The following is an 18,467-nucleotide window of genomic DNA, read 5'->3' as shown; positions in this document are numbered from 1 at the left end:
ATTGGGCTCAAACAAGACGAGCCCTTGGCCCATGGGCTAGGCATGGATTTATATCGAGTCGGAACGACTTTGACACGTTGGGTTCGAGTTGGCCCTCTTCAACACTCGTGGCACACGCCAAACGATGACAAAACCCTAATGATATATTCCACCTCCCCACATACAGTTTGTGGTGGACACTATTGCTTGGTCCAAACTACACAACTATTGGTGCCATGAACCTTCGAAGACAATCTTCCCACGGAGAGGAATAGGTCCACGTAGAAATCAATCGCAGCACAGGGCATGTCATTATACTCTTACTGACATCACCATCCATCAATATCCATGCAGTGTTGTCCACTTGAAACGACTACACATTCTCCAAATTTGGTGGCATGGCATGCAACTGTGGTGATATCTATATGCTGCTCACAATCTTCATACATTTCATTATCATCAATCGATATAATGGTACCCCCCGAGTCTTATCCTTGTAGCTTTGGTGATTAGCCAAAAGATGGGGAAAAAAATATGCATAACTCTTTTTCCATGATCACCGTAATGCCACAACTTTAATTTTTAATTTATTTTTTTTATACAAGCATGCTGATGGAGGGATGAAGGGAGGGAGGGAGGGAGGGAGGAATCAAACTTAGGACCTATGGTCTAGTGCATTGTTCTCTAGCTACTAAAACTAATCAAACTTTTGAAGATTGTGTTGAATGCAAAAAATTGATCAACGAGGCTACTGTAAAATCACAAAGAACACAAATAATTTAACGTGATTCACCCAAACTAGGTTATGTCCATAAAGGTTATTATTTACATGGAGAGGCTTTAATATGGAAAACTCAGTGAGTAAATAATATCTAAGATTTACAAGGCATCAAGAACACAATCTTGGATATAATAATTTAGATATTACTTTGCCATAAAATTTGGAAGAAAAGTATACTGATGTCAGCATGGCCATTATTTAGATGAAAAGGATCATATTCTTAGATAAGGCATCAGAAAGAGAAACTTATTATTTGTCTAAGCCATACTTCACTATTTGTTTACATTTTCAAAGCCTTATAAACAATGCCTCCTTTGTCCAAAACCAAGAAAATAAAAAAACCAAAACCACTTGGCCCTTAAAGAGGAGAATGACAAAACCACATGAGAAGATACAACCATTTCCACGGAAAACTGAAAAAACAAAACCATCAGCTGTCAAATGAAAGCAAGGTGTGCCATTGTCTTCCTCCGGATAGATTTGCTATCCTAGGATGTAGAAATGGTCGCATTTCCCTTCAAAATGGTACGAAAACTGGGACAGAACCAAAGTGAAGCATTAGTTCAATTTCACATAGGAATTCGTTCAGTGTCATATTTCAAACTTCCATGACTACAACGTATATGTACAGGAATCAAAAAGTACACGAGAAGCTGCAAACAGTACATAGAAAAATATAAAAAGCAATACCATCTGCGATAGAAAATAAACTGTGTCGTTGTATCCTTCACTTTGTATAATGAGGTACAAAGTGCTCTCCTAGGTGGTGGAAATGGTCATTTTCGCCTTCAAGAATGCGGACAACCTGCAGTGAAAAACCGTTCATTTATATATAAATGCAGGATAGACGCAGAAAACTTTGATGAAACAAGGGTCTCCATTTAGGCATTGGTATTTCTAACTACATTCACCACAAAGAATTTCAAGTGATGGCCCTCACATGTGAATCACATTGCTGTTATACTAGGTTAGAGAATATATATCAGCCCCTAATGTGCATGATAGCCTAAACAAAGGCATGCGTGGACATTCAAAATTGAGAAGCTTGCGAAATCAGTTCATCTTCCTCCAACTTAGTTGGCACAATGCAATAAAAATCCAAAAGATGAAATTTAATTACCTCTCCCATTGATGGACGCATTTCAGGGCTTCTTTGCACACATAAGTATGCAGCTTTAGCCATAAGGTACACTTCATATGTGTCATATGAATCTCCAATACGACGATCAATGAGTTCATGTAGTGCTAGCCTCTGGATTATTGGTTCTGCCTACGATTTCCATATAACAGACAAAGATTATTCAGATTGGAACAGAGAATTAGCACTTCTAGCTGTTTTTGCCAGCGAGTATAAAATATATATATATATATATATATATATCACATCTTGAAGCCCAACATACCCACTGCCGTAGGGATTCATCTTTTTCTTTCTGTTTTGAATCAATAATCTTGCGTCCGGATATTAGTTGTAACAGAACCATGCCAAATGAATATACATCTGTCCGTACAGAAACAATACCATTCTCTGCATACTCTGGAGCAAGGTACCTACAAGGACAAGAGGCTTACTTGCGCTTGTTTATTTAAAATTACCAAGAGCAATTTTCTGGAATGTGATACTCAAATGTAGAAAAAAGTTTACAGTAGTCCTCACCCTAATGTGCCAAGTATCCTTGTCTGCACAGGATCATCACTCATCTTCCATTTGGCTAGGCCAAAATCACCTAACTAAGTGTAGAAAATCATTCTGTTAGCTTCAATAGTTTTTATTTTCTTCAGTTTCTTTTGTAGGAACTACTCAGAGCTTGCAACCAAAACCTTTTAACTTTCAAAGAAAAAAGAAAGCTTGAACTCCAAACCAACCAAAGGGAGAAGCCCAAAAGGCATAAAAGGAAAGAAAAACAGGGTTATCCTTCATTGTAAAATAAAATGCAATTACTAGATGCTGACAAATCAATTGTTGCATTGAAATGTTATGCTGAAGATCGGGAAATGGGCACTCAGAACTGAGAGTTAGAAAGGGCACAATTCACACTTACAACATAGTCATGATGTTCAAAACAAAATAAGCTCTAAATGAAATTTAACTATGAAGGAGCGCAATGTTAAGAACCTTGTAGTCTAATCTGGGTCTACGTAATGAATTCCTAATAGAGGAAGGAAAACAAAATAAGGCCCAGCCATGCAAGGAAAACAAAAATAGGGGGCCACCCCTGTTTTTCTATGCATCAATCCTCCCTCAAGTAGACTCGTCAAGAATTGGAAGCGAAGAGATGTTTCATGCTGCTCATTAGCATAGGACTATTCGCAGATAGAAAACTTTACAAAATGATTCCTACGAGTCCTACTCGCAGGTGGCTCTAGATTTTGTCACAAATCTACTAAAGGATTTTTGAATTATCAGCATAACTAGCGCCACCAACCAAATCTCAAGTATAATAATTAATCATTTATTGAAACAGAAAATAGTATTTTGGATTTCCTTGAAGGGCCTCATAAAAAGACAAACATAAAGAGTATTGTGTATTAATTTACCATGGGAACATAATCGTGTGTAAGAAGTATATTGCTTGGTCGCATGTCTCGATGAATTATAGGACCTCCACGACATTCTTCATGCAGGAAACGCAATCCTTTTGCAGTTCCAATGGCGATAGCATGCCTTTGGTGCCATTCGAGGACTGCTGCGTTGTCATCTAAGAAAATAACCGCAGAGAATTAACAAAAGAAGATCCACTAATCATGTTTATATGGTATCAGCATTAGAACTAACAATGACGAAAAAAAAAGTGTACTGGGAAAAAAATTTAACAGTAGTTTACCAAATAAGTGCCACTCAAGAGAGTTGTTGCAAATATATTCATAAACCAAGATATTTAGATTCTCCTTGCAACAATAGCCCAACAGCATGACTATGTTCTTGTGGCGTGCAAAACTTAAGACATAGACCTCAGAGTGAAATTCTGTAAAGCCTTGTTGACTTGCTTCTTTCCGCACCTTTGCTGCAATCTGCTGTCCGTCCTTGAGCTCACCTTTATACACATGACCGTATCCACCTTCTCCTAATAAGTTTTCCTTTGAAAAATCATTTGTTGCTAGCTGTATCTCTGAGTAGCTGAATGTCATAGAATCTTTGATATACATTTCAGTCCTTGTTCCGCAGATGGAACAAAGAATTGGGGCCTCTGAAGATCGGTGTTGGAAGACATTTTTATCTTGTTTCTGGTTGATTTGGGGAACAATGGAGTGTTTATTGTCTCCTTTGGTTTTTGCACCTGGAAGACAGAAAATATTAGTCCATATAATAATACACACACACACACTATTTGAAGCCAAGGTACCAAATTTTTTGGGATTGATCTATAACCCTGGTCATCGCTAAAATCATATCTTCCCTTGAAAACACCTTAATGCAACGAGTTATTTTAAGCTCTGATAAACATGTAAGGCATTCAGCACTTGTTTGTTATAATAGAATCATGGCCATATCTTCTTGCATCCTTCTGGTGGATTATGCAAAAATTCCACGACAGCACCTTCTTGTGATTTGAAACTGAATGGTAGATGGTTAGAGAGTCCATCTAGAAACCATATGCATCCATGTCATAGAAGTGATGAAATATCATTGCATTCTTGACCGTTTTGATGGGAACCTCATAAAACGTGTAAATTTAAAATAAGGGAGAAGTTAAAGGAAAACTTATTTGATAAGCTACCCACGAACTTTGTTCTCCAGTTTGAAGATACTTATAACTTAATATCCAAAGAAGCCAAAAAACGATATGAATTGATAATTTGATATTTTGGAGGTTTGTGTCTTATGGTGAAACTCATTAAGTAAAGTTCTAGAAAAGCTGGCTCAGATTCTATGCATAATGCAATGACATTGCAGCTGAGACAAAAACTAATAGCAGAAGGGACAATATATGTCTTGAGTTTGTAAAGCATTATAATATGCATAAAGGACTATGACAAGCTTCTGACCTGAATTTTCCTGCTTAGAGGAAGACGCTAGATCCAACAAAGGACTATAGTCTCGTAGCTTAAATGTGGATGAAGTCATCAAGTTGGTATTAAGCATATCAGAGCTTTCCAGTGCACCAACGGATACAGAGTAGCTTCGGCAACCGATGGATGAGTGCTCATTGTTTCCATTACCTGGACAAGTGAATGGCGGAACAGGCTTGGATAATGAATAAAACAATTTGTGTTCTATAGTATCAGTATCATCTGTTGTATGAGGTCTCACAATATCCACAGCCAAGCTATCTTGAATTATTGCAACCTTGCACGGTACCTGCTTAAGGTAGAACCTCAAATCCCGTCTAAGGTGCCTGTTAAACTTTGTAAGTTATTTTTTTAAGCTAATTCAAAACAGAAAGAGAATTTAACAGAGGCATGCTTATAAACACACACAGGGGATATAGAAACAAATAGAAAGTTGGATGGTACAAAGACAAATGGGAGGCTTTCTTTGACAAATTGGAATTGTTATTTGTTTTCAGTCCTCCAGATATATGCGTGTATACTGGGAAGGTATATGTAGAAAATAACGAAGTACAAACGTGATATACTTTAATGACTAAAGAATCCATAAATATCATTAGTCATCAAGACTATTGATGGAAATATGCAACGAAGTAAGGAGTCTGAGGTCATGCACCAAAGAAGTTTAAGGACATTTAAAAGATAAAAATGTGGGAGAAAACCTCTCCAATATGAGCAGTTTTGATCCAATTGAAGGTTTAACTTTTGGGTTGACACCAAGGACGACAATTATTTACTCGATTCAACAAAAATATCGCCTCAGTGGATTCTTAGTTTAATAGGCAATTAATCTTTGACAGAAAATCTGAAAGTACCCATTCATATTACACAATGACCATCAACACTAAATTGGAGTACTTTCTAAACCATGTACCAGAAAGCCAGAGCATGGCGATATTTATATACAGGGCCATATTCTAGTGATCTTTATTGCATGGAAAAATTACAGGACTATAACGACACGGAACCCGTTTCCATTTGCAGTACAGGATAAGAGATCTAAACTTGAAAGATCCATCATAAATTAGTCTCATCTTCGAATTTAATTTTTTTAATAACCATTCCCTTAATAATCTAAAGGGCAGAGAATCAAATTTATGGGTGAAAGGAATTGAATTCTGAAGGAATGGTTTTCATAAGCAAATAGAGAAAAAGGAACTACCTATCAAGCACAACCCAAGCTGCATTACAGGCCATAATCTCTTGCAAAATAACCTGTTTAATGGGAAAACCAGCAGTAACTTTGACTTCAACGCTGACCTGAATATAGCATGGAAACTAGTGTGGTGAACAATATAGCAATATATTTAGGATAAAAAATAATTTCTTAATTTATATAACAGTGACAAAGTGGAAACTCTGCATAATCACAAAAACAAAAGCAGTATTGGAGCAGCATCATTCAGTTTCTCTTTTTCTCTTTTTTTTTTTGGTATAGTGACAGAAGTCAGAAAGAAACCAAGAAAAAAATGGACACCTGACAGTCACTATGTTGATTATAATGTTGCAAAGTAATAGAATATGTCTACTAAGGTAGCCCAACCTTTCAGATTCTGATACAACATTTAGCTCAAATTCTTAGATTAGGAATGTCGTCATATTTACGTATTGCAAGATTTTCTAGCATGAAGAAGGTAAAATGAAAATAACTTTTTGCAACTTTGGAAAGAAACTATACCAAAGATCTAGACACATCTGGTTGAGAGATAGTAAACCACTCCACCAATCGAGGAACATAATGAAAGCACAAGTTCATCAAACAGTTAAAATAGCAATTCTTAACCTCACAGAATATATTACCCCTTGATCTTCACACTTTTCCGCACTTTGAAGAAGCATGTTAACATACATGTCAACTTTCTTTGTAACTTCTTCCTCCACTGCACGAATGCTTGTTCCAAAAAATTCTGGGGATGGTTTTGAATGATATCCCACTGTTCCAACAAAGGCAAGAAAAGCAAAGAGACTAAATATCAGCAACAAGCACACTTACTTTTAGAATTTCTTGCTCATATTAATGTTATTGCAGCTGCAGATAAAATGAGAGAGCGTCCACCAAACCAATTGCAGAATATAGATGCATATTGGATGAATGAACCACAATTAGATAGAAGATATTTGAAGGTGCATGTAGGATCAATGGTGGCAAAGTTGTCTCTGGTCTATTTGACTTGCTTGCTCCCTATCATAAAGATTTTCCAGTATGTGGTTATGCCTCTTATAATTATTAATCAGCTTTGTCAAAAGAAATTTGAAGGACATGGGTGATGAAAATTTTTAATGCAGAAAGGAAAATTAAAGACGAAATTTATAATATAAAGTCTATGTTATTTGCATCTTCATAACCAACCAACCAATCATGTGAAAATGAAATTCATAACAAATTTAGACATTTAAAACCAATTAAGAACAACTCTAGTTCATGTAGACAATTCATCAAACACTTACTGGGGTGAACCACCCTGTGCAAGACGCCCAGGAAAATGATGGTATCTCCTGAATGTAAAATGTCACCCCTCATTCGAAGACTATCGACAGTGAGCTTAAGCTCCGGCTCACTCCTGTCCCTGGTCGCATCATAGGCAATAACAACATGGGACGGCGTCATTGGGCTTGCCATGGACACTGTTTACAATATACCACAACAAGGTCGGGAATTTGAAGCTTGTTTTTAATGTTTTGGAGGTGAAAATGCTATTTAAAAGATGATTTTCCAAAATGGTTAAAAATTTAAACTTGAAGAAATCCATTTTTAGATTATGACTTCATGGCCAATGGCAAGTGTTGTTCAGAGTCCTCAAAGAATTTCTTTCAATTTTTTTTAATTTCAAAGCTTCTCTGTGCTATTGCATTGGAGAGTAGATGCCTGATGCCCAGGAATAAATTCCATGGATATTCTCTGATTATACCAAAAAATGGCGCGAAATTGTTGTCTTCAATAGGGCCAATCAGATGAAAGCAAGGAACTTGGGCATTATGTTGGCTTATGCTTTCTAACAGCTAGCGCTGTGTCGGCTAAATCAATGATTCCATCAAGCATTGGAGACTATCTTTAAATTTTGATTACTGAACCAGTCACGTCCTGCTGTGTTTTTTTTTTGTTGGTATAATGTTAATGTATAAATTTAAAACTACACAGTTTTAATTTTTTTTTTCACCCATCACAAATATATATCGTCTGCACAATTCATGTGAATCGAACTTGAAACCAAAGGCTAGTTGGTTAATTTTGTTTTAATTAACTACTCTTTGTTTATTGGTATGATCCATTTTGGATAACTTGTTTTGCTTATTTAATTAATTAAAAAAAAAAGTTTAAACAATTCTTAGGATCATGCTGATTTTTTCTAGAATGTTTCATAAACGGTGCACAAACTTAACTAATCCGTACATGGATATTTTTTAGAGAAAATGTGAATGATGCGAAAGGATCCATATGGATTCCATGGGAATTTAGGATCATGCTTATTTTTGTTTACTGTAATGGTTCCAATTTCATCGATGTGCCCGAGAGGACATTGGAGCATCAAAATGGTTTGATACTTTGATGGTCCTTTCTACTCCACAGATGATTGGTGAAAATTCTAGTGTAACCCCACCACCTCCATCATCTCTCTTTTGCAGAATCTTCAAAGTTTTGCTGCTTTAGTAATAGACATGTTAATATTTTGCTCCAATTTGCTGCTGCGCCTAAAGCCTTCATCAAAGGCAAACACTTGGGTCAATGACCAGCCAAAAAAAGAGGTTATAAACCTAAGAATCTCTATTCCAAATGGCAGCTTTGGGCTCTGGGACCCATATGTATCAACGTCTCATAGTCATTAAAGCAAGAGCGTGCGTGGGGAACTGAGTTTAACATTCCTATACTGCAGTGATTTATCAGAAAATCGCAGCATCATGGAATATGCACGGTGTGCCCAAACCTTTTCCATTTGTTAGAATTTTTATCCACAGTTATTGCATCTATCTGTAACTGTAAAACTTCTTATTTTCAGATGGAAAACATGATACAAGCAATGCTAACAGAACTACAGCATGGTACAAGAAATTCCTTACTCACTAGTCGGCCACTTTCACTGCAAAAACAATTACATCTGAGAACCGGACATTTCGTTAGCATATTGGTTTAGTAACATAACAGCACAACTCTAGCAGTACAAATTTGGCATTCCAAAACAATTTATATTACTATGGTTAAATGAGATTGGAAAAACTATATTCTTTAACTATATAAAATAATAGGAACAAGATGAACTCTTACCCTGCTGCTTTTCTTCATTCTTCTCCCCTTAGCACAACTTTGTTAGATTGTCATATAATCTTCAGCTTCCATTTCCCAACACAGTAATCTCAATATCAAATAAATGTCCTTACCTCTGTGAGGCTGTAATTGGTCTGCCTTAAAAGTATATACATGGTTCTGTATCCCAATTTTACTACATCCGATCACATTCCTCACACCTTTAAGTTTCATGGCTTTCCTGACTCGAATCGTACTTTCCCATCTTCCTCGCATTTCATATGCTCGAGCGAGCACTAAATAAGGTAGAGATGACTGTGCTTCCGACTGCATCATCCTATGTGCAACTGTTTCAGTGAGTTTAAAGTCTCCATGAATCACACAAGCACGAAGAATCAATTCCCATATCATGGAACTAGCTTCGTAAGGCATTTCTGCTACTATATCTATTGCTTCTTTGAGTTTACCAGTACTACTCAACAAATCCACTATGGACATATAGTGCTCGTCCTGAGGTACGATTCCATATTCCTTCTCCATGGATAAAAACATTGTCATTCCCTCATCAACTAAACCCCCAAGGTTGCAAGCTAATAAAACTCCGGCTAGTGTTAATTTATCTGGTGCAATGCCTTCACTAATCAATTCCTCGAAAATGTTCAGGGTCTCAAATACTTTACCATTGTGAGCCATGCCAATAATCATCGTGTTCCAAGATGTCAAATCTTTCACACCTACATTTGCAAAGATTTTCATGGCATAATTTATTAATCCAACTTTACTGTAAAAATCAATAAGTGAACTAGCAACAATTGGGTCTGACTCAAAGCCTAACTTAACAACCAAAGAATGGATCTGGCTACCCAACTCCGCTGGAAGAAAAATGGACGCAGAATTAAGCAAACTGCTAAGTGTAAACTCGGTTGGCCTCAGGTTCTCCCTCAAGGTCAACACAAAAAGTTGCAGAGCATCCTCCACACATTCATGCCGTGCATAGCTTGAAATCATGGAATTGCAAACAGCTGAATCCCACCAATCTAGTTCTTCAAAGAGCCGGATTGCATCCTCCAATCTGTTGCACTTGGAGAACAGATCAATCGCAGCACTTGATATAATGCTATTAGATAAGAATCCCACCTTCAAGCAGAAAGCAAATATTTGCTTACCCTTTTCCAAATTAGGCAAGTTACAACAAACATTGATAACAGATGATATTGTAAACTCATCAGGTGAATGCTTGGTGCTTCTCATCTGAAAGAACTGATCTAGTGCCAGCTCTGCATACCCTGATCTATGACAACCCGATATCAAAGAATTCCATGAGATAATATCCACCTCCTCCATAGTGAAAAACACACCAAAAGCATAATCCACACATCCAAGCTTTCCATACATGTCAATCAAAGAATTCCCGAGTATCAAATTTGATAAATTCATACCATTCCTAATCATACCACCATGAATTTGCTTACCATGACAAGAACACGTCACAAGCGACATTACAATTGAGAATGTGTACTCACTTGGTCTCATACCCGCGATTTGCATTTTTGAGAAAAGGCAGAATGCATTATCAAAAAACCCACCTGAAACACAACCTGAAATCATCGAGTTCCAACTAACTACATCTCTAACAGGCATTTCAGCGAACATATTGTGTGCCCTTTGAAGCTCACCAAATCGACAGAACCCTTTCAAGCAAATGTTCCAAGACACAATATTCTTATCGGTAATCTCATCAAACACTTTCAATGCATCGTACACGGTGTTACCAAACCGAAAGTAAACATCGAGACAACGGTTACCCAGAAAAGTATGGCTGTTAAACCCCACTTTTATCAACTGGGCATGTATAACTTTGGCAAAATTTAAAGACTTTAGTGACAAACAGTGATCTATTAGATGAGAATAATAGGAGAGTGAGGTTTTATGAAGCCCATGAAGTTGCTTAGAAAATGAGTGCATGCAAACTCAATGCTTCTATGAAATACAGAAATTGTTGCTTCTGAGCAATGCAGTGTTTAAGCAGTGATACGGTACCGTTGTGCACGTGATTTTGCTGCTGGGTCTGCTTCTTCTTGTTCCATCGACGTAGCTACCAATCGGGAACGAACCAATTGGGAACGCCTTGAATGTGAAAAGCATTAACACTTTCAACGGTAAGTTTCCCTCCAGCGCTTGAAAAACAGAGTCTTGTCTCCGGTTAGTTTTGTCAAGTTTAGGTCGCCGTACTTTTTTGAGATATTTATTCAAAAACCCATCTGCCCAAATTTGGGTCCAAAAGTAGACGGTTCACTGGATTTTTTTGGTAAAGCGACAGGCTCACTGTTCTAATCGATTAGCCTAACCTACATCTCTTACATCTTCGTTTCATCTTCAGATCTTCAGCACCAGGGAAATAATTTATGTTCTCTTACTCTAAGCATGTCATTAAAATGTCGAATGGTACACTAATGTTGATTAAGCAAGAAATATATATTGTTTATACCGAAATAAACGGCCTATTACCACCGAACACGTGGATAGGATCGATTCTGATCAACGGACCCCTTCGGCATGATCCCTACCGAAGCCATCTATCTTGGCCCATTTTACCATCAGACACGTGCCATGCTCACAATTCATGTCCAGAGTCCCACATCGGAAATATGAGCACAGTGCACACCTCCCAAGGCCTATATAAGGAGACCCATATCCCCAAAATGAGGGGATCAGAACTAACGGTACGCTATCGTGTGATCTGTCAGTTAACTTTACTAAATCTGTACTTACTTAAGCATCGGAGAGCCTTCGGCCGGTACCGCACCGGTACCCCAAGGATTTACCGAACGTTTCCTTTTGTAGGTACTTACTCCTCCAGAGTGGACCACTTACCGAGGACAGTCACCTATCGAAGGGATAATTTAACTAAGTTGACGAAATACGTACTAAACCACTTTTTCGCATCAACATATATCATTGGCAGGAGCTCCACATCAAGCTTTACATATGTTTGAGGTCATCTTGTCATTTGACATAGCAAGAAGTTGCTAGGTAAAGTGTTGAAGCAGAATAATGTAGCTTCTAGTATTGCTCATTAATCTAGTTCAACAAGACTCAGACAATGACAAACAATGTGTTTTACAACACGTTATGCATTGGATATTTATGCACCAACTTGAGGGGAGTGTTAATATAAATTGTAATTATTAAACCAGTTATTTGTTACTTAATACTTATTTTGTGTAGTCTATTTGGGCCTAATTAGGTTTGATTACTTTACTTAAGGTCCACTCCTTTTGTAACCTAGTTGTAACCATATATATTAATTTCTTCCACGAAGAAGAAGAATACATATGTAAAAATATTGGGTACATAAACAACAATATGTCTAAATATTTTCTCATCCCTGTCACGGATGTTCGCATCAAAACACCTACTTTCATAAGCAAGGTTGGAGCCAAGGGAGCTTTCAGACAAATCCTCATACAAAAATGTTTGGGAGTAATGAGTTTGAGGTGCCTTGTACAAATACTCTTACAAAAATCCCTATCTTGCAGCAGCCTTCCGAAAAACTGATATCTCAATTTCCTCATTTTTTTCAATTCCAAGGTGTCTCTCGATATCACTCTTCACCTGGGACCTCTATAATCTTTCGTGCTCGTTCATGCTCGCTTGCAATGCAAGAAAAGTAGTGGGCAACGCGTAAGTGAATTTTTCTTCCTATTTTGCTCTCCTCTTTCTACAATTCTCTCTCTTGGCTCTTGCACTTGTGCTCCTGTTAAAGGAAAGAAATTGGTCAACTATTGTAATTAGCACAATCCTAGTGATTAGATAAGATTGAGTCAATCACAGCTATTGTGATTGACTTACTTAGAATAGATTTCCTATTTACTTAGAATAGCCTTTGCAATCTGTATAAAGCTTGTACATTACAATCTCATTGAGATCAATACAAACACAAAGAATTCCATATTCTTTCATGGTATCAGAGCACCAATATTGGTGACTCGGCCTGAACGTCTTCCGCCACTACAAACCAACCAACCAACCAACACAGATCACCAACATGGGTGACAAAAAATCATCCGAATATGAAATCAACATATCCGATCCACTCACCCTACACCATTCAGACTCACCCGGCCTTGTTCTCGTTTCCAAGCCTCTCGAAGGCCATAATTACGGTCATCACTAAAATCAAGGTACCAAATTTTTTTGGATTGATCTATAACCCTGGTCATCACTAAAATCATATCTTCCCTTGAAAACACCTTAATGCAACGAGTTATTTTAAGCTCTGATAAACATGTAAGGCATTCAGCACTTGTTTGTTATAATAGAATCATGGCCATATATTCTTGCATCCATCCGGTGGATTATGCAAAAATTCCACTTCAGCACCTTCTTGTGATTTGAAACTGAATGGTAGATGGTTAGAGAGTCCATCTAGAAACCATATGCATCCATGTCATAGAAGTGATGAAATACTAATTTTATTTTTCTTTATGTGGAACATGCAATCATTCTTGACCGTTTTGATGGAAACCTCATAAAACGTGTAAATTTAATATAAGGGAGAAGTTAAAGGAAAACTTATTTGATAAGCTTCCTACGAACTTTGTTCTCCAGTTTGGAGATATTTATAACTTAATATCCAAAGAAGCCAAAAAACAATATGAATTGATAAGTTGTTGTGAAACTCACTAAGTAAAGTTCTAGGTGCATAATGCATTGAGATTGCAGCTGAGACAAAAAACTAATATCAGAAAGGACAATATATGTCTTGAGTTTGTAAAGCATTATAATATGCATAATGTATGTCTTGAGTTTGTAAAGCATTATAATATGCATAAAGGACTATGACAAGCTTCGGACCTGAATTTTCTTGCTTAGAGGAAGACGCTAGATCCAACAAAGGACTATAGTCTCGTAGCTTAAATGTAGATGAAGGCATCAAGTTGTTATTAAGCATATCAGAGCTTTCCAGTGCACCAACGGATACAGAGTAGCTTCTGCAAGCGATGGATGAGTGCTCATTGTTTCCATTACCTGGGCAAGTGAATGGCGGAACAGGCTTGGATAATGAATAAAACAATTTGTGTTCTATAGTATCAGTATCATCTGCTGTACGAGGTCTCACAACATCCACAGCCAAGCTATCTTGAATTATTGCAACCTTGCAAGGTATCTGCTTAAGGAAGAACCTCAAATCCCGTCTAAGGTGCCTGTTAAACTTTGCAAGTTATTTTTTAAGCTAATTTGAAACAGAAAGAGAATTTAACAGAGGCATGCTCATAAACACACACAGGGGATATAGAAACAAATAGAAAGTTGGATGGTACAAAGACAAATGGGAGGCTTTCTTTGACAAATTGGAATTGTTATTTGTTTTCAGTCCTCCAGATATATGTGTGTATATATATTATGGCAACATAAGCTGGGAAAGTATATGTAGAAAATAACAAAGTACAAACTTGATATACTTTGATGACTAAAGAATCCATAAATATCATTTGTCATCAAGACTATTGATGGAAATATGCAACGAAGTAAGGAGTCTGAGGTTACGCACCAAAGAAGTTTAAGGATATTTAAAAGATAAAAATGTGGGAGAAAACTTTTCCAATATGAGCAGTTTTGATCCAATTGAAGGTTTAACTTTTGACAACGAGGACGACAATTATTTACTCGATTCAACAAAAATATCGCCTCAGTGGATTCTTAGTTTAATAGGCAATTAATCTTTGACAGAAAATCTGTAAGTAACCATTCATATTGCACAATGACCATCAACACTAAATTGGAGTACTTTCTAAACCATGTACCAGAAAGCCAGAGCATGGCGATATTTATATACAGGGCCATATTCTAGTAATCTTTATTGCATGGAAAAATGACAGGACTATAACGACACGGAACCCATTTCCATTTGCAGTACAGGATAAGAGATCTAAACTTGAAGGATCCATCATAAATTAGTCTCGTCTTCGAATTTAATTTTTTTTAATAATCTAAAGGGGAGAGAATCAAATTTATGGGTGAAAGGAATTGAATTCTGAAGGAATGGTTTTCATAAGCAAATAGAGAAAAAGGAACTACCTATCAAGCACAACCCAAGCTGCATTACAGGCCATAATCTCTTGCAAAATAACCTGTTTAATGGGAAAACCAGCAGTAACTTTGACTTCAACGCTGACCTGAATATATCAAGGAAACTAGTGTGGTGAACAATATAGCAATATATTTAGGAGAAAAAAATAATTTCTTAATTTATTTAACAGTGGCAAAGTGGAAACTCGGCATAATCACAAAAACAAAAGCAGTATTCGAGCAGCATCATCCAGTTTTTCTTTACCTCTCTTTTTTTGGTACTACTAGTGACAGAAGTCAGAAAGTACCACCAAAAAAAAAAATGGACACCTTACAGTCGCTATGTTGATTATAATGTTGCAAAGTAATAGAATATGTCTACTAAGGTAGCCCGACCTTTCAGATTCTGATACAACATTTAGCTCAAATTCTTAGGTTAGGTATGTCATCGTATTTACGTATTGCAAGATTTTCTAGCATGAAAATAACTTTTTGCAATTTTGGAAAGAAACTATGCCAAAGATCTAGACACATCTGGTTGAGAGAGAGTTAACCACTAGGAACATAATGAAAGCACAAGTTCATCAAACAGTTAAAATAGCAATTCTTAACCGCAGAGAATATATTACCCCTTGATCTTCACACTTTTCCGCACTTTGAAGAAGCATGTTAACATACACGTCAACTTTCTTTGTAACTTCTTCCTCCACTGCACGAATGCTTGTTCCAAAAAATTCTGGGGATGGTTTTGATTGATATCCCACTGTTCCAACAAAGGCAAGAAAAGCAAAGAGACTAAATATCAGCAACAAGCACACTTACTTTTAGAATTTCTTGCTCATATTAATGTTATTGCAGCTGCAGATAAAATGAGAGAACGTCCACCAAATCAATTGCAGAAAATTCATGGACACAGATGCATATTGGATGAATGAACCACAATTAGATAGAAGATATTTGAAGGTGCATGTAGGATCAATGGTGGCAAAGTTGTCTCTGGTCTATTTGACTTGCTTGCTCCCTATCATAAAGATTTTCCAGTATGTGGCTATGCCTCTGATAATTATTAATCAGCTTTATTTCAGGGACTTGGGTGATGACAAATTTTAATGCAGAAAGGAAAATTAAAGATGAAATTTATAATATAAAGTCTATGTTATTTGCATCTTCATAACCAACCAACCAATCATGTGAAAATGAAATTCATAACAAATTTAGACATTTAAAACCAATTAAGAACAACTCTAGTTCATGTAGACAATTCATCAAACACTTACTGGGGTGAACCACCCTGTGCAAGACGCCCAGGAAAATGATGGTATCTCCTGAATGTAAAATGTCACCCCTCATTCGAAGACTATCGACAGGGAGCTTAAGCTCCAGCTCACCCCTGTCCCTGGTCGCATCATAGGCAATAACAACATGGGACGGCGTCATTGGGCTTGCCATGGACACTGTTTACAATATACCACAACAAGGTCTGAAATTTGAAGCTTGTTTTTAATGTTTTGGAGGTGAAAATGCTATTTAAAAGATGATTTTTCAGAAGGGTTAAAAATTTAAACTTGAAGAAACCCATTTTTAGATTATGATTTCTTGGCCAATGGCAAGGGTTGTCCAGAGTCCTGAAAAAATTTCTTTCAATTTTTTTTTTTTCTTTCAAAGCTTCTCTGTGCTATTGCATTGGAGAGTAGATGCCTGATGCCCAGGAATAAATTCCATGGATATTCTCTGATTATACCAAAAAATGGCGCGAAATTGCTGTCTTCAATAGGGCCAATCAGATGAAAGCAAGGAACTTGGGCATTATGTTGGCTTATGCTTTCTAACAGCTAGCGCTGTGTCGGCTAAATCAATGATTCCATCAAGCATTGGAGACTATCTTTAAATTTTGGTTACTGACCCAGTCATGTCCTGCTGTGTTTTTTTTTTGTTGGTATAAATTTAAAACTACACAGTTTTAATTTTTTTTTTCACCCATCACAAATATAGATCGTCTGCGCAATTTATGTGAATCGTACAGGGTGTTACCAAACCGAAAGTAAACATCGAGACAACGGTTACCCAGAAAAGTATGGCTGTTAAACCCCACTTTTATCAGCTGGGCATGTATAACTTTGGCAAAATTTAAAGACTTCAGTGACAAACAGTGATCTATTAGATGAGAATAATAGGAGAGTGAGGTTTTATGAAGCCCATGAAGTTGCTTAGAAAATGAGTGCATGCAAACTCAACGCTTCTATGAAATACAGAAATTGTTGCTTCTGAGCAATGCAGTGTTTAAGCAGTGATACGGTACCGTTGTGCACGTGATTTTGCTGCTGGGTCTGCTTCTTCTTGTTCCATCTACGTAGCTACCAATCGGGAACGAACCAATTGGGAACGCCTTGAATGTGAAAAGCATTAACACTTTCAACGGTAAGTTTCCCTCCAGCGCAAGAAAACAGTCTTGTGTCCGGTTAGTTTTGTCAAGTTTATGTCGCCGTGTTATAAAAATAACCTTGAATATGTACGAATATTGAGCTGTACGTAAAGTAGATGAGACACAGCATTTAACGAGGTTCGGCTATGCCTACGTCCTCGGAGAGCAGCAGCAGTAACTTTTCACTATATAAAATAATATGGCTACAATTTTAGTGTTTACAACATGTGTGGCTCACTGAATTTTCTCTCTAGGAGAATTTCTCTCTACTCTCTCTTTCCTCTTTCTTCCTTCTCTTCCTCTTGTCTCTTTCCTTTTCTCTTTTTCCTCTTTTCTCTTTTTCCTCTTCTTTGTTTCCTCTTCTCTCTTTCCTCTCTTCTCTCTTTCCTCTTCTTTGTTTCTTTCCGTTTCTTTTTTTTTCTTTGCAGGCAGGAGGATTGCCTATTTATAGGCATGATAAATGGCACCCGTGATGTTTCTATCCAATCATCTTCACTATTCACTATTCACCCGTGAATAAACTCATGCACCAAAGTCTACAAACAAATAGTAAGTGGGCTCCACTACCTTATACTTTACAACACTCCCCCTTGGAGACCACATGTCCCTAGATTGGTTGCTTCATTAAAATCTTGCTTGGAGAAAACCTAGTAAGGTAGAGAACTGATGGAAGGAAGAAAGAAGAGTACAACAATCTGTATAGCATACTTCTGGATGCTCCCCCTGATTAATATTTCCCCCTGATGTCTTCATGACTATCTTTTGGAGTGAGAATCTTTCGGAGTGAGTGGAGGATGTAGCCATTAACAATTCTCGTAGTTGAGTAAGTAAATATATTTCCAGTGAGCTATCTTTATGTAAATCATAGAAATTTTCAGAGTCCGCGTTTCTAACAAAACTTGGGCTATTTGTAAGTTCACTTG

General features: G+C 37.0%; 3 protein-coding genes across 4 annotated transcripts; all 3 read right to left on the bottom strand.

Annotated features, from left to right (window-relative positions):
* On the bottom strand, window positions 883–7,697 carry LOC18769000 (inactive protein kinase SELMODRAFT_444075). Its single transcript, XM_007200398.2, has 11 exons — window positions 7,259–7,697; window positions 6,611–6,744; window positions 5,973–6,070; window positions 4,748–5,097; window positions 3,586–4,038; window positions 3,299–3,459; window positions 2,418–2,491; window positions 2,164–2,311; window positions 1,881–2,030; window positions 1,451–1,565; window positions 883–1,294 (listed from the first exon to the last, which is right to left on the bottom strand). The coding sequence occupies exons 1-10, from the start codon at window positions 7,428–7,430 to the stop codon at window positions 1,488–1,490; spliced, it is 1,818 nt and encodes a 605-aa protein (XP_007200460.2). The 5' UTR covers window positions 7,431–7,697; the 3' UTR covers window positions 883–1,294; window positions 1,451–1,487.
* LOC18768906 (pentatricopeptide repeat-containing protein At1g43980, mitochondrial) lies at window positions 8,419–11,426 on the bottom strand. Of its 2 annotated transcripts, none has more exons than XM_020553780.1 (2): window positions 9,072–11,426; window positions 8,419–8,507 (listed from the first exon to the last, which is right to left on the bottom strand). In XM_020553780.1, the coding sequence occupies exon 1, from the start codon at window positions 11,013–11,015 to the stop codon at window positions 9,114–9,116; it is 1,902 nt and encodes a 633-aa protein (XP_020409369.1). In that variant the 5' UTR covers window positions 11,016–11,426; the 3' UTR covers window positions 8,419–8,507; window positions 9,072–9,113. The 2 variants fall into 2 exon arrangements, with proteins under 2 accessions (XP_020409369.1, XP_020409368.1); XM_020553779.1 differs by lacking the exon at window positions 8,419–8,507 and adding an exon at window positions 8,781–8,904.
* Window positions 12,413–17,200, bottom strand: LOC18766274. Its single transcript, XM_020553782.1, has 5 exons — window positions 16,400–17,200; window positions 15,752–15,885; window positions 15,132–15,229; window positions 13,908–14,257; window positions 12,413–12,807 (listed from the first exon to the last, which is right to left on the bottom strand). Exons 1-5 carry the CDS (start codon window positions 16,569–16,571, stop codon window positions 12,695–12,697), a joined length of 867 nt encoding a protein of 288 aa, XP_020409371.1. The 5' UTR covers window positions 16,572–17,200; the 3' UTR covers window positions 12,413–12,694.

Source organism: Prunus persica, chromosome G8, assembly GCF_000346465.2.
Source record: "Prunus persica cultivar Lovell chromosome G8, Prunus_persica_NCBIv2, whole genome shotgun sequence".
NCBI classification, from domain to species: domain Eukaryota; kingdom Viridiplantae; phylum Streptophyta; class Magnoliopsida; order Rosales; family Rosaceae; genus Prunus; species Prunus persica.
This window is presented reverse-complemented; position numbering and strand designations above follow the sequence as displayed.